The 15,825-nt window shown below is 45.1% G+C and overlaps 2 protein-coding genes across 7 annotated transcripts in view; one reads left to right on the top strand and one right to left on the bottom strand.

Annotated features, from left to right (window-relative positions):
• Positions 1–15,825, bottom strand: part of TANC1 (tetratricopeptide repeat, ankyrin repeat and coiled-coil containing 1) — a 336,351-nt gene that overhangs the window by 17,655 nt on the left and 302,871 nt on the right. For all 5 annotated transcript variants that reach the window (XM_089659744.1, XM_089659745.1, XM_089659746.1 and 2 more), the window contains 2 exons: positions 11,827–11,960; positions 1,767–1,890 (listed from right to left, as the gene is read on the bottom strand). In XM_089659744.1, the coding sequence (XP_089515870.1) occupies positions 1,767–1,890; positions 11,827–11,960 (258 nt within the window). The remainder of the gene's footprint in view (positions 1–1,766; positions 1,891–11,826; positions 11,961–15,825) is intronic.
• Positions 1–15,825, top strand: part of WDSUB1 (WD repeat, sterile alpha motif and U-box domain containing 1) — a 154,574-nt gene that overhangs the window by 100,287 nt on the left and 38,462 nt on the right. The window contains exon 13 of one of the 2 annotated variants that reach the window (XM_089659752.1): positions 1,753–5,525. The exons of the other annotated variant lie outside the window; for it this stretch is intronic. The gene's annotated coding sequence lies outside the window, so the exon portion shown is untranslated. Of the gene's footprint in view, positions 1–1,752; positions 5,526–15,825 lie in introns of those variants that run through there. 2 annotated transcript variants of the gene reach the window in all.

The raw sequence follows: 15,825 nt of genomic DNA, 5'->3' as shown, positions 1-15,825 counted from the left end.
ATATGTGTCTACAGATGTTTACAGGCAGGAGTGTGGCGAGGCAGATAAAAAACCCAGTGCCAGAGCATTCAGATGAGAAAAAAAAAAAAAAACACATTTAGTGCTTGAGCGTTTATTAATTTCAGTGATCAGAATTAGTATTCTGGCCAATGGAATGAATGAACTCCCAGACACTTGATGTGCCAAAACGTGTTTTCAAAACATGGCAACAGCACTACTTTTTTCATCCCCTGGGGCAAAGGCTTTCAGGGGAGGAAACAAAATCTCCTGTGTCCATCAGGCCTAAAAATCATATGGAAAACCATCTTGGACCTTGTGCCACATTATTATTTGATCTGTTATCCGTCGGCATGGAGCCCAGCTGATGTGTTTGCATGGACTATACCATTTTGCAAACAGACAACTGTCCTCATTATAGTGAATGAGCGGCTTAGGAATGTGTCACTGGACATTATTTTTTAAAGTTGACAACTACCTCATTAACCAATAATTGTGGTGAAAAGATGGCCAAACATAAAACATCTTAAGGGCAACTCTCTCTCTCTCTCTCAAAGTTGATATGTTTCAGTTTAGACCGGATATCAGCATGTAAAGGTTTTAGAATCTGTTGCGCACTCCAGGTTTTCATACTGCAAATCTGTTCCCAGCTCCTCCCACTTGCTGTAACCACAATGAATGGCATTCTGTTTCCATGCTACATATACTTTACATTGCAGAGAATGGAGCAGAATTAGAACACCAGGACACAGAAACTTTGATGTTATTATTTTTGTTATCATACAGGAATTATACAGCTACAGCAGTCTGAGCCGCACCTTACTATATAAAGTAAGACAGTAGTTACAATGCAAGACAAGAGGGTTGGGAGGGCCTAGCATGTGCATTAAAGCAGGCCATAGATGGAGCAATTTCCTATCCTGCAATCACAATTCCCCCATCGACACAATCAGTGTTCAGTGCCATCCCTGCTGGGAGAACACAGTGATTACCGCTAATGACTAACAGCAGATAGCAATAATCTCACGAAACTCCAACAGGCTGGTTGTACCCAAGTTGATTGATCGATCACCTTTGGTACATTTAGCTTGCCAATACAAGGTTCAAATCTTGGCCAGGCCCTGCTTGAACCAGCTGAGATAGGAACCGTCTATGGCTGGTCTAAAAGATATCACTGCCAGGGATACAGGATGCTTTGTTTGACCTGTGTCCACCTGGAAGTCCATGTTCACTGTGGTGATTCACATGTATTGAAGATTCACAGCACTGGGATTTTGGGTGCAATCACCAGCAGGACGATATTTCACTTATCTTTTGGGACTATCAGTCACGTTTTTGTTCATAGATTTATATGTATTGATTTATGCTAGCAGTGTGACACTTTCATTAGATTTAGACTGTTTTTTACACACATAACACGTGTTTGCAGCAGCTCATCAATTATTATTCTCATTATATGGCAGCGCATGATTTTCTTTTGCCTTTAATATACAATATTTGACATGATATACTATTGATATTTACGAACTGTTTAATTTGAGAATGTAAAAAATGTTATGTATATATACACACACACGTTTGTATAAAAATGTTTTTATGTACTGTATATCATTTTTTTTTTTTTTTTTTTTAAGGAGGCCATTTTTACTTCTATAATAAATCTCATTGTTCCATTTGTCCCTGGGGCTCTTAAGTTCTACAGCTGATTAAAGATTTTATGGTACTGCAATTCAGCTTTCAATTTCTATACTTTAGAGACAGTTTCTCACCCTCGGACAGAAGAAACTCCACGGTCCCACAATGGCCTTCACATGCAGCGACCATGAGGGGAGTCCGGCCTTGCTTGTCACTCAGATTTACATCACAGCCGTGCTGCATAAGAAGCCTGGCGACCTGCAGAGACAGAGAGATGGTGAAGCACAAAGGATGGAAGGCCAGAGGCAAAGGACGGGGACATTGCTCATACAGTTACCTGCTCCCTGCTCAGCATTGCGTATCGGACACAACTAACCAAGGATGAGTTTCTATAGAAATAAATAGGTTTATGATGTATCTGTTTCCCTGAGGTCCATCAGTCTTGGATACAGTGCTAAATACAGACCAACAGTGCCCAGGAGGATTACATGGCTCAGCAATCAAATACCAAGGGCATGAAATTAACAGCAAAGATGTCATATTGCCAAACAGAGATAATATACTGAAGGCTAGAAACTGAAGAAAATGTCTATCGCCTACGGCAACCCGATTCCAGCTGTCATCTCTCTAGTAGTGTGGGCTGAATAATGAAGATAATACCTGGCTGGTCACCACAGGAGACACTTTGTATGTAGTGAATCAAGACAATTCCTACCACCACTGATACAGACAGGAGAGCACACAGAATGCTTTAAGATGCTCAGTAGGCCTAAAAAAACTCATTTATGAAGTAAAAATGGAAGACAATGAGGGATATTCCCACTCAGGTAAATACAAGTCAGTCAGTGCTTTGTGATTCTTCAATTCTGCTCAGCAAATTTTGTGATCCCACAATGCCTTCCATGGAGGATGACGACCTCACACTGTCCTGCCTGAGCCTCAGTTCATCTTATTACCTCCCTGTGCACCTGCCACGCTGCCGATCTCCTCCTTGTGCCAAGCTCCTCCCTGTACCAAGCACACGCTGCCGAGCTCCTCCTTGGGCCAAGCTCCTCCCTGTACCAAGCACACGCTGCCGAGCTCCTCCTTGGGCCAAGCTCCTCCCTGTACCAAGCACACGCTGCCGAGCTCCTCCTTGTGCCAAGCTCCTCCCTGTACCAAGCACACGCTGCCAACCTCCTCCATGTGCCCACCACACGCTGCCAAGCTCCTCCCTGTGCCCACCACACGCTGCCAAGCTCCTCCATGTGCCCACCACACGCTGCCAAGCTCCTCCATGTGCCCACCACACGCTGCCGAGCTCCTCCATGTGCCCACCACACGCTGCCGAGCTCCTCCATGTGCCCTATTCACACTGCTAAACTCCACTCATCCCAAATTGACAAGCTCACCATGTGCCCGCCTCACACTACTGAGGTCCACACTGTTCCCACTTTACACTGCTGAGCTCTGCTCTGAGCCATCCTCACATTATCATGCATCTCCCTGTGCCCTCCATACTGCCATGATCATCCCTTTGTCCTTCCCATACTATTATGCTCCTCCCTGTGCTCGCCACACACTGCCATGCTCCTCCCTTTGCTCTCCACTAACTTCCATGCTCCTCCCGGTGCCCTTCCCACACCACCATGCTCTTCCCTGAGCTCTCCACATACCGCCATGCTCCTCCCTGTGCCCTTCCCACACCGCCATCCTCCTCCCCATACCGCCATGCTCCTCCCTTTGCCCTCCCCATACCGCCATGCTCCTCCCTTTGCCCTCCCTACACCGCCATGCTCATCCCTTTGCCCTCCTTACACCGCCATGCTCATCACTTTGCCCTCCCTACACCGCCATGCTCATCCCTTTGCCCTCCCCATACTGCCATGCTCCTCCCTTTGCCCTCCCCATACCACCATGCTCCTCCCTGTGCTCGCCGCACACCTTTATGCTCCCCTGTGCCATTCCCACACCACAAGTTCCACTCTGCGCCGTCCCCACACTGCTGAACTCTGCCCAGTTCCTGCTTTACAATGCTACACCTTCATGCTCCTCCCTGTGCTCTCTAATCTGCCATGCACCTCCTTGTGCCCTTCCCACACCACCATGCTCCTCCCTACACCCTCCCCACACTGATGAGTTCCGCTCTGTTCCTGCTTTACTCTGCTGAGCGCCGCCCTTCCCACACCACCATGCTCTTCCCTGACCCTCCTCACACTGCTATGCTCCTCCCTTTTCCTGTGTAACACCGTTATGCTCCCCTCTGTTCCCGTGTAAATCCACTACGCTCCTCCCTGTTCCCGTGTAACACTGCTACGCCCCTCTCTGTTCCCGTGTATCACTGCTACGCTCCTCCCTGTTCCCGTGCAACGTTGCTACGCTCCTCCCTGTTCCTGTGCAACGTTGCTACGCTCCCCTCTGTTCCCGTATAACACTGCTACGCTCCCCTCTGTTCCCGTGTAACACTGCTATGCTCCCCCCTGTTCCCGTGTAACACTGCTATGCTCCTCCCTGTTCCCGTGTAACACTGCTATGCTCCTCCCTGTTCCTGTGTAACACTGCTACGCTCCCCTCTGTTCCCGTGTAACACTGCTACGCTCCTCCCTGTTCCCGTGCAACACTGCTACGCTCCCCTCTGTTCCCGTGTAACACTGCTATGCTCCTCCCTGTTCCCGTGTAACACTGCTGTGCTCCTCCCTGTTCCCGTGTAACACTGCTATGCTCCTCCCTGTTTCCTCCTCCTAGTCTCTGCATAACTTCCCATTCTAGGTCCAATTCCTCTTGTACACTGTTCAGAGTACTTTTATGTCAAGTAAAACATTTGCTTTAGGGACCTTATGGTCAAATCAACAACACTGAGTGCACTACTTGATAAAGCCTGTAGGGGTGCCCTAGGTCAGTGATCTCTCGATCAGCATAATCATGGTAAAACAAGCAGCGATGGTAAGCAGGGTATAATGAATCCACGCTACAAGCAATAATCATAAATAAGCAATCTTTATATGTCCGTGTACATTCCGTGCAACGCGCTGCTCTTTACAGTGCTGTTAATGGTTACTGTGAGCTGGCCGGGGGCCAAGTCAGCATCTCGAGCTATAAAAGCTGTAGGCGTTGTGTGGTGGCACTGTGTATTGTCCCTGGAGTCCTATGAAGTGTCATGAATAGCCGTCTCCACTAGAAGAGCAGAAATATAAAAAAGGAATAGCTGGGGAACTCCACAGAGGCACAAAGCGGCGGACTATCTCATTAGAATTTGTATGGCGGTGTCTTCCAGGGACAAAACCAGCACTGTCACAGCGCTCCTTCACTTCAAATTATTTTAGCAGATTTCAGAGAAGTGGAATACATTAGTCCCGGCACTGTGACAACACACTCTTGTTTGCAAACTGTGACTTCACTTTTCTCCTATTTATAAGCTTTAGGAGACATGCAGGTTACATGAAGGCAGAGACGCCAAGCACAATTTATTGGGGCCTTCCCCTACAAACACCAACACATTGCAAACTTTATTAAAACAAACATCAGTCACATATCAACACATTTTTTTACATGTTCACATGTTCTTATTATTAAAAGCGTATTAAACCCAAAACCAAATACATAACATATTGCAGCTTACCAATCATTAGTAGTGGCTGCAGTAGTTTTCTTTTTTATCCCGTTTTCACTTGGTGATCTGGCGAGAAACACACCTCCTGTGCCCTCTCTGAGCGTATGAGCACAGGGGACACAACAGTCAGTAGCATTGTTAGTCGGGGGTGGGCAGGGGGGCAGGACTGTTAGATGTACTAGCAGATTTATATGCACTAACAAATTAAAGCTCAACTCCAACTAACACTTCATAAGCAGTTACCACAGTTTTTTTTTCCTTTAAGGATAAAGGTTTTCTGTGAATAAAAAGCTGATCACTGTAAGCACCCCTGCCCTGCCAGTGTTAAATGGTTTGTTGCAACCCTGTAAACTGATACATCTGGAAGGGAGCTTGTTCTTTTGAAAAACAGACTTACTGGATGGATCACTAGATGAAACGCTTAAAAAAGAAAACAAATGCAGCCATCACATCTAAGAATTGGTAAGCTGCAATAGAATAAATGCTTGCTAGGGTTAATACTGCTGTAAAGGAGAAGTACAGCCAAAGCTTGTTTGGCTGCACGTCTGTGGATCACAGGATTGCGGTTTGTTCTGCACTCCCGTGAGCCATTTTCAGCCAACAGTAGGATATGGTCCGCTGTCGGCTGACATCACTCAGCTGGTCCAGGCTGGGGAAAGATCCCGACCAGGTGGTTGGGATCCACCCAGCAGCCTGGACTGGCACCTGGCTCAGACTCTCAGTCAGCCGCCGAGAGCCTGAGCCAGTTGCACCCACCCCCTTCAGAGCCCAGAGCTCCAGTGAGCGTTTGGGGGGGGGTAGAAGAGCAGTCACCACTCTCTACTCAGAGCGGCAAGAACAGAGAGCAGCGATGTTTGATTGCTCAGTTCTCACCTTGACAGCCAGCAGGTGATCGATGCTGCATTCACCTCGGTCAGTGGTGGGCAACCTTTTTTTTCAACTGAGCCAAATCTCGCCAAAACCACGATTGAAATTTATTTTGAGAGCCACATTTTTAAAACTGAAAATACATCTCCCATATAGTAATTCATCCCCCATAGTAATTCATCCCCCATATAGTAATTCATCCCCCATATAGTAATTCATCCCCCATAGTAATTCATCCCCCATATAGTAATTCATCCCCCATATAGTAATTCATCCCTCATAGTAATTCATCCCCCATATAGTAATTCATCCCCCCTATAGTAATTCATCCCCCATAGTAATTCATCCCCCATATAGTAATTCATCCCCCATATAGTAATTCATCCCCCATATTAATTCATCCCCCATATAGTAATTCATCCCCCATATAGTAATTCATCCCCCATAGTAATTCATCCCCCATATAGTAATTCATCCCCCATATAGTAATTCATCCCCCATATAGTAATTCATCCCCCATAGTAATTCATCCCCCATATAGTAATTCATCCCCCCTATAGTAATTCATCCCCCATAGTAATTCATTCCCCATATAGTAATTCATCCCCCATATTAATTCATCCCCCATATAGTAATTCATCCCCCATATAGTAATTCATCCCCCATATAGTAATTCATCCCCCATAGTAATTCATCCCCCATAGTAATTCATCCCCCATATAGTAATTCATCCCCCATATAGTAATTCATCCCCCATAGTAATTCATCCCCCATAGTAATTCATCCCCCATATAGTAATTCATCCCCCATATAGTAATTCATCCCCCATATAGTAATTCATCCCCCATATAGTAATTCATCCCCCATAGTAATTCAACCCCCATAGTAATTCAACCCCCATAGTAATTCAACCCCCATAGTAATTCAACCCCCATATAGTAATTCAACCCCCATATAGTAATTCATCCCCCATATAGTAATTCATCCCCCATATAGTAAGTCCCCCCTGTGTCAATTCACTTACCTTTGCTCCGCGCGTTCCTCTCGCCGTGTTCCCGCGCCGTTCTGGTCTTCAGGGCGGACTGTGAGAGGAGAGGAGTTCGTCACGCTGCCCCGCCTACAACCTGGCTGCCCCGCCTACATCCTGACAGCTGCAGAGTCCTGACTTTTGGGGCGGCCGCCCGAGAGGAGGGAGGGGAGGGGGCGGCCGCCCGAGAGGAGGGAGGGGAGGGGGCGGCCGCCCGAGAGGAGGGAGGGGAGCGGGCGGCCGCCCGAGAGGAGGGAGGGGAGCGGGCGCCCGGCACACAGAAGAGCCGCATTTAAGTTTGTAAAGAGCCGCATGTGGCTCGCGAGCCGCGGCTTGCCGACCACTGACCTAGGTAAATAGAATTAGAAAACCCCCCCCCCATACTTCTCTTTTAAGAATTATTTAAAGTAATTTAAATACTCAATCTTTTAAAATTAAAATAACAAACATGTCCTGTGTACCTGCTCTTTGTAATGGTTTTTCACAGAGTAGCCCTCCTTTTCTTGGGTCCCCCACTGGTGCTCTTGACTCCTCCCCTCACGCTGAGTACCCCATAGCAAGCTATTTGCTATGGGGGCACTTATGTGGGTTCATTCCCAAGCACCACTCTATATGTTCAATGACACAGAGCGTTGCTCAGCCCCGCTCCCTCCTCACTGGCTGTGATTAACAGCGGCAGGGGCCAATGGCTCCCACTGCGGTCTCTGAGCCAATGAGAAGGGAAAGAGCCAAGACAGCCTCTGCTCTCATGCACATCCCTGGATTTAGATCGGCCTCAGGAGGGTATAAGGGGGGCTGGGAAGGGAAGCTGCATACAGAAGGTATTTTACCATTATGCAGAGAACATGTTAAGGGAAAACAATCTTCTGCATTTTAATAGCTGCAACGGCTGACCTCACCTTCTCAAAATGCCAGTTGACAGGCTGTCATGTTGATCCAGTGGCTTAGAGCTAAACTCTGGACAAAAAACGTTAATTTAACTGTATTTACTATTAGCCACAATAGCTATAAATCTACTGTTTGTGCACAACGTGCCTTTTCAAACCCATATATTACCTTGTAAAAGTAGCATTGACATCATCAATATGCTGTACACAGCCTGTTCAGAGAGCAGAGCTGTGGGAGGGATCCAGCAGGCCCCACCCACAACAGACTGCAGAAAACTACAGGAGGGGGAAGATGCAAGACCAGTCACCTGGCATAAAGACAGAAAGCAGCAGTGACTGGTCTTTATTACAGGAAGCTCCTGTACAGAGGCAAAGTTTCACACTGGATTACTGCACAAACCAGGATCTGGAAGAAATTCACAAAGCACACTAAGATTCCAGGAAAAATACACAGGCCTCTTGAGTATCCCAGAAAACAATATTTGTGTATCCCAGAGTTCAATTTTAAAAACTTTGAGCCACTGATCCTGAACAAGTATGTGAATCAGGATTGCTCTCACTTGAAAACTCAAAAAGTGTCATTTTCATTGGATTGGAATGACAGCCAGGAAACTAGCAATTTCAGACAGAGTTCAGCAATGGCATAATTCTCTTATAGAATCTTTTGCTTTATGGGGATTTTTGTTCCAATAAATCATGGTGTGAATGTGGTCAGATTAATGTAAGTGATCCCATCGATACATGTTGTCAGGAATGGACTTGCCAGTAATGGTGGGACTCACCTGCCTTGTGGGCTGCAGTACCAGGGCTGGCCAGCGGGTGCTCTCAGCAATCAGAGACTCAACCCTCCAGTCAGCCAAACACCTGAAGCTGATTACAGAGGTGTATTTAAGGGATGGCCAGACCTGCAGTCTGTGCCTTGGTGTGTGTTTTTCCATGGGCCCCTGTATCTTGTAACCTGCGTTCCTGTTCCTGTTTGTTTCTGCCTCTGCCTGACTTGTTGCTGACCCTGCCTGATCCTGACCTCTGCTGACTTCTCCTGTTTTGATCCCTGGCTTGTGACCCTGACCATTCTCTCCGCCTGCTCCTCCTGTACCTACCTGCCCGATAGTTATCGACCCGGCCTGCCTGATTACGTTGTGCTCTATATGTGTATGTACCTGTGTATCTGTATCAGTTTAGGTTTGGGTTTGTTTCACCTTGTTGTATGTATTTGTGTTAGCTTGGGGTTTGGTGCACTGCGTTTATGTTTGTATTGTTAGTCTTTAATAAATTGTCTTATTTATACCATATCTGAAGCTTGCGTTTCCCTGTGTCAGTTCACATACCTCTGGTCATATCCGGAGCCCTGACACATGTTCTCACTTCCAATAAGAGAGGCCTTTTAACAGAAAAGTGTACTGCTGCCTCCAACTGCTAGTCTCAGGAGATCTGATGATGTCACTACTGTGCTGTTCAATGTGTTCTCCTTGCTGAAGGCTCTGACAGGAGGAAGCAAAGGCCTGCCTCTACCAAGATGGCTGCATTCACACAATGCACAACTAGGCATGTTGTGTCTGTAGTAGGGAAAAAATCAGCTGCATGGAGACCACAGGCAATACTGGAGACTTCTACTTTTTTTCCTCTGTCCACCTTGTTTGGGCAGATTTAGACTTCATTTCTTCTTTAACTTCTCGCCAGCTGTAAGCATGTGGCCTCTTGGTGTGTGGGCTTTAATGCCGCATATAAGCGTACCAGAATGTAAACAGAATTGTGCCAAAAACATGCAATCAGCACAATCCCGGCACAGTTACCAGTGGCTAACGGAAAGCTCCCGAGCTCTACTTGCGATTGGAAATTTTCTGAACATGTGACCACTGTGACAGGTAATCACCACGGTCACACAACCAGAAACCGCCAACCTGCCTCCCGGCATCTGAAACCCCTTAGAAGGGCCAGGAGGTGCCGGCGCTAAATAGAAATTATTCCAGTGGAACCTACTTCTGGATACAAAGGGGGTTATTTACTAAAATTGGAGCGTGCAAAATCTGATGCAGCTCTGCATAGAAACCAATCAGCTGTCAGATTTTATGGTCACAGTTTAATTGAAGAAGCTGAAGTTAGAAGCTGATTGGCTGCCATGCACAGCTGCACCAGTTTTAGTAAATATTCCCCATATTGGTCATTTATATTCTTCTCATTTAGCAGTGGAACAGAGTGACGGTGTCTTAGGCTGGCCATACACTTTTTTTCCTCCTTCATCCAGTCACCAGGTTGAACAAGAAAAAAAAACCCAACAGATTCCTCCATCCACACGAAGGAAGTGTATGGAGGAACCCAATAACCCTGCCCCCATCCCCAAAATATTGTATTCTGACAGCGGGACCCACCATTATCAGAACACACTCATAAGTGTAGCTGCAGCCACTGATCTACTAAAGTTTTCCAACAGGTCCAGCAGGGGCAGCCACACACTTATTGAAATTCAATCAGTGTATGGTCGGTCAGCTTTACTGATTCTCATCACAGATCATGTCCTTGAAACATCAGCAGGTCATTACTGTGAAACAAAGACATTCTCTTTGAAAACAATAAAGTCTCTAGGTATTCACAATGACACATCTTGCCAGTTACTCCGCTATTCAACATGCAGGTGGCCCTAAATATCCTCTGACATTTCAGTAATGTTCTGGAGTCACTGAGCCATACAGTCCCAGCTTATTATGTTTAGAAAAATTCTGCCAGTATATGAGCCATTGTTACATAGTTAATCTGGCTGAAAAAAGACAAAAATACATTCAGTTCAACCATTAAAAAAAAAAAAAGTTATAATCCTATATCCGCAGTTGATCCAGAGAAAGGAAAAAACCCCCAGCAAAGCATGATCCAATTTGCTCCTTCAGGGAAAAAAATTTCTTCCTGATCCCACGAGAGGCAATTGGATATTCCCTGGATCAACTTTACCTATAAATGTTAGTAAGCAATTATATTCTGTGTATCCAAGAAAGAATCCAGGACTTTTTTAAAGCAATCCACTGAGCTGGCCAGAACTAACTCTTGAGGAAGTCTATTCCACATTTTCACAGCTCTTACTCTTACCGTGTTTGGAGATTAAATCTCTTTTCCTCCAGATGTAAAGAGTGCCCCTTGTCCTCTGTGATGACCTCAGGGTGAATGACTCTACACCGAGTTCACTATATGAGCCACTGATGTATTTATACATGTTGATCATATCCCCCCTTAATCTCCTCTTCTCGAGAGAGAATAAATTCAGTTCCTCTAATCTTTCCTTATAGCTGAGCTCCTCCATGCCTCTTATCAGTTTGGTTGCCCTTCTCTGTACTTTCTCCAGTTCCCCAATGTTCTTTTTGTGAATTGGTGCCCAAAACTGAACTGCATATTCCAGATGAGGTCTTACTAATGATTTGTACCGGGGTAATATGATATCTCTCTCTCTGGAGTCTATACCTCTTTTAATACAAGAGAGGATTTTGCTCGCTTTAGAAACAGCAGCTTGGCATCGCATGCAATTATTAAGCTTGTGATCTACCAGAACCCCAGATCCTTCTCCACCATATGATGGGGAAAGTTGGGTTCTCTCTATTAGTAGAGAAAGAAAGGGAAGTCATAGGAAAATGTATCAGCCCTCTTAAGAGGACAATGTGGATGATCTTCTGTGTTCTCCTGAAACCGTTATTATCCAACATGTGGACAGATTATGTAGTACACCATACATGGAAAGATCATGGTATGGGTGTCCTGCAGCATCCTTGTCTCCTCTATACAAAACTTTATCCATAACATTGATTTGCTAAGCGAAAAGGCAAAGACTGAACACCACATACCTGCCAGTGCCCTTGGCGCACTGCACAGAACAGGGGAGATATCCCACGTCTATTAAGGCGTGACAAGATGGCTCCATGATCCAGGAGGAGCTCGCAGACCTCTAGTTTCCCCCTTCCTGCTGCTGCTGTAAGAGCTGGAAAAACATAAAATCATTATAAATACTTATAGTCACATATCCACATCCAGTAAGTAGACAACCAATTGGCAGACACATGTAGTAATGATAAAAAAATAATTCATTGTAATAGCAGTAAAACAGATCATAAAGAATGCAGATCCAGGTTCCCCTGAATTTTTCAGCATGTTTCATATTTTGGATGCCCAAAGGGTATATTATTGAGCCTCTCTCTGTGTGGTTTGTGTAATGGGACTCAAGAGATGTCAGTCTTAATAAATTCTGAAATGGAGATTGTGTTGGCTCGATGAAATATTTAATATAGCAAAGCCCTTGTGCTAAAGAAAAGAGCATAATTTGTTCTGCTTAAAATGATTACAAATAGCAATGAATTAAACATTTTTTCTGCAAAGCTGTGATTTACTTCCAAAACACATAGGAGGATGTGCTGAGAATTAAGAGCAGAAAAAGCACCATGTTTAGAAAGGAGTACAAGTGGCATTCATATAGAGGGCATGTTCTAACCTAAACCAGTGGTCTCCAAACTGCGGCCCTTTGCTTGCTTTTATTGGGCCCTTGGAGCACTGTTCCTCCCACTGATGCAAGACATTAGACCTCCCACAGACACCAACACAGGGGCATGATTCCTATTACTGACAGGGCACTATTTCTCCCATTAACCGCAATGAAGGGGCACTATTCTTCCCAATGATAGGGCACTTTTCCTCCCACTGACACCAATGATGGAACACTATTCCTCCTACTGACACCAACGATGTGACACTATTCCTGACAGACACCAACAACCTAGCACTATGCCTAACACTAGCACAAACAACGTGGCACTATGCCTGACACTGACACCAACAACGTGGCACTATTCCCGCCACTGACACCAACAACGTGGTACTATTCCCGCCATTGACACCAACAACGTGGCACTAATCCCGCCATTGACACCAACAACGTGGCACTAATCCCGCCACTGACACCAACAACGTGGCACTATGCCTGACACTGACACCAACAACGTGGCACTATTCCCGCCACTGACACCAATGTGGCACTATTCATGCCACTGACACCAACAACGTGGCACATTTCCTGCCACTGACACCAACGTGACACTATTCCTACCACTGACACCAACGTGACACTATTCCTACCACTGACACCAACAACATGGCACTATGCCTGACACAGACACCAACAGCGTGGCACTATTCCTGACATTGACACTAATGCTGTGGCACTATTCCTGCTACCGATACCAAACAGCGGGGGACTATTCCTGCCACTGACACCAATGGCGGGATACTATTCCTGCCACTGACACCAAAAATGTGGCACTATTCATGCCACTGACACCAACAATGGGGCACTATCCTGCCATTGACACGAAAGATGGGGCACTATTCCTGCCACTGATACAGATGATGGGGTACTATTCCTGCCACTGACATCAACAATTGGGAATTATTTCTCCCACTAATACCAACGACGGGGCACTATTACATCCACTGACAATAACGATGGGGCACTATTACATCCACTGACAATAAAGATGGGGCACTACTTCTCCCACTAATACCAATGACCTAACCAGAAAATTATCCCCCATGGGACTTTAATGCAGCCATGATAAACATAAATACATAAAAATATTTTTAACGATACACAATTTCTTACAGAAAAAAACTAAAATATTTTGTATATTTCTGGCATGCTTACAATCTGTACCTTTCAACAATTAACAAGTGGGCATCACAACCCTCTTGTACAGTATGTAATTTTACTCCCCCTGGGGGCAAATACAATTATAATTGCTTACTGTACAACGGGGTTGGAATGCCAACTTGTTATTGATAATTATTGTATACCATTTGTTGAAAGGTAGAGATTGTAAGCATCTATGCCAGAAATGTACAAATTGTTTTTATTGTTTATTCTGTAAGAAATGTTGTATTTATATTGTCATGGCCGCATTAAATCCCAAGGGAGAAAAGCTTCTGGTTTGTTATAATATAAGAATGAAGCAGCCCTAGACTCAGGATGATCCACTCAACTTTATTACTGGTACAACGATGGGGAACTATTCCTGCCACTGACACCAATAATATTGCCCTGCTCCTTGGAGCTTACAATCTAAGATCGTTCATTAAACATTTTGGACCCATATTGGTGATCCTTGGTGTGCTGGTGACATTCTCCCTTGCTGATTCTGTTCGGTTCCAGCCGATGGTCACTGCAGCACCCACTTATACACACAGCCATTTTACCGCAGGAACGTGTGCGTTGGGATTATACACATCTATTTCTCCCACTGATACCAACCATGAGGCACTATTCCTGAGACTGACACCAACGATGGGGAATTATTTCTGCCACTGATACAAACCATGGGGCACTATTCCTGAGACTAACACCAACGATGGGGAATTATTTCTCCCACTGATACCAACGATGGGGCTCTATTTCTCCCACTATGGGAGAATGTCACCAGCACACCAAGGATCACCAATATGGGTTCAAAAGTTTTAATGAACGATCACATATTTACATCAAGGCAATGTTTTGGAGTCTCGCAGGACCCCTTCATCAGGCTTGGTCAGATGCCTGATGAATGGGTCCTGCAAGACTCCATAACGTTACCGTGCTGTAACTATGTGATTATTATTATACAGGATTTATATAGCGCCAACAGTTTGTCAGCACTTTACAATATAAAGGGAGACAATACAGCAACAATACAGTTCAATACAAGAGGGTTAGGAGGGCCCTGCTCCTTGGAGCTTACAATCTAAGAGATTGTTCATTAAACATTTTGGACCCATATTGGTGATCCTTGGTGTGCTGGTGACATTCTCCCTTGCTGATTCTGTTTGATTCCTTCCAATGGTCGCTGCAGCACCCACTTATACACATATCCATTTTTAACGCAGAAACGTGTGCGTTGGGATTGTACACTTCTATTTCTCCCACTGATACCAACGATGGTGCACTATTCCTCCACCCTAATACCCAAAATCCATTGTTTACTCCTACTGACACCAGTACAATTTCTGCACTCAATGGCCACAGCCCGGCCCCGCTAAAGTGTGAGGGACAGTAAACTGGCCCTTTGCTTAGAAAGTTTGGAGACCTCTGGCCTAAACCAAAGAAATAGCATTACATTACCCTCAACTGGGACAACTTTGTTAGAGCGGTGGTAGGAATTTGTAGTCTTGTTACAACCATTATTGTTGAATGAAACGGAGCAAAAGCATAAATTCAGCCCCGTACCTGCTTGCATATGGTCAAGGTAGCAGGGGAGTCACAGATTCACCACTGCTCATGCCCCCACTTAAGTTATTTATTTTATTTCTACCCAAAGGTAGGTGTATATCTAATGGGTATAACCTTAGGTTTTGGGGGTAGACGCTAGTAGCAACTAAAACAAACATTATATTGAGCCCCATGAAATACTGTGTCCTTTTTAGCGCCTTATTTCCCTTTCAATACTTTTATTGCAGATGGTACAGCTGTGAGCATTTTCTTTTTTTCAAAGACCTCGCTCAGTGTGGCCAAACATTTGCCTTGCACCGTTCTAAAGCAAACCATCACAAAAGCAGTGAGAAGCCATTTAGCTAGCATTTGGCTGAGTTACAAGACCATCCATTGTGCCAAGTACGAGTTCAGAATTTTATGGTGTCATTGTACAGCCTAATGAATGATACAGAGTGTTAGCCAAAGACAATCGTCTCGTTAATGTCTGACTTGAGATTATTTATATGCCCACAGATTAGCTTGTCCCTGCCATTCATGCTTCAAACAACCCGGAAAAGAAGGAAATATTACAATTAAGGAAAACTCCGGAACTCTCTGCATTTCATTTAATAACTTA

Source organism: Staurois parvus, unplaced genomic scaffold, assembly GCF_062004578.1.
Source record: "Staurois parvus isolate SC_StPar_1 unplaced genomic scaffold, SC_StPar_1.0 ptg000031l, whole genome shotgun sequence".
Lineage (NCBI taxonomy): Eukaryota > Metazoa > Chordata > Amphibia > Anura > Ranidae > Staurois > Staurois parvus.
The sequence above is the reverse complement of the archived record's forward strand: the minus strand, read 5'-3'. Positions and strand labels throughout refer to the sequence as shown.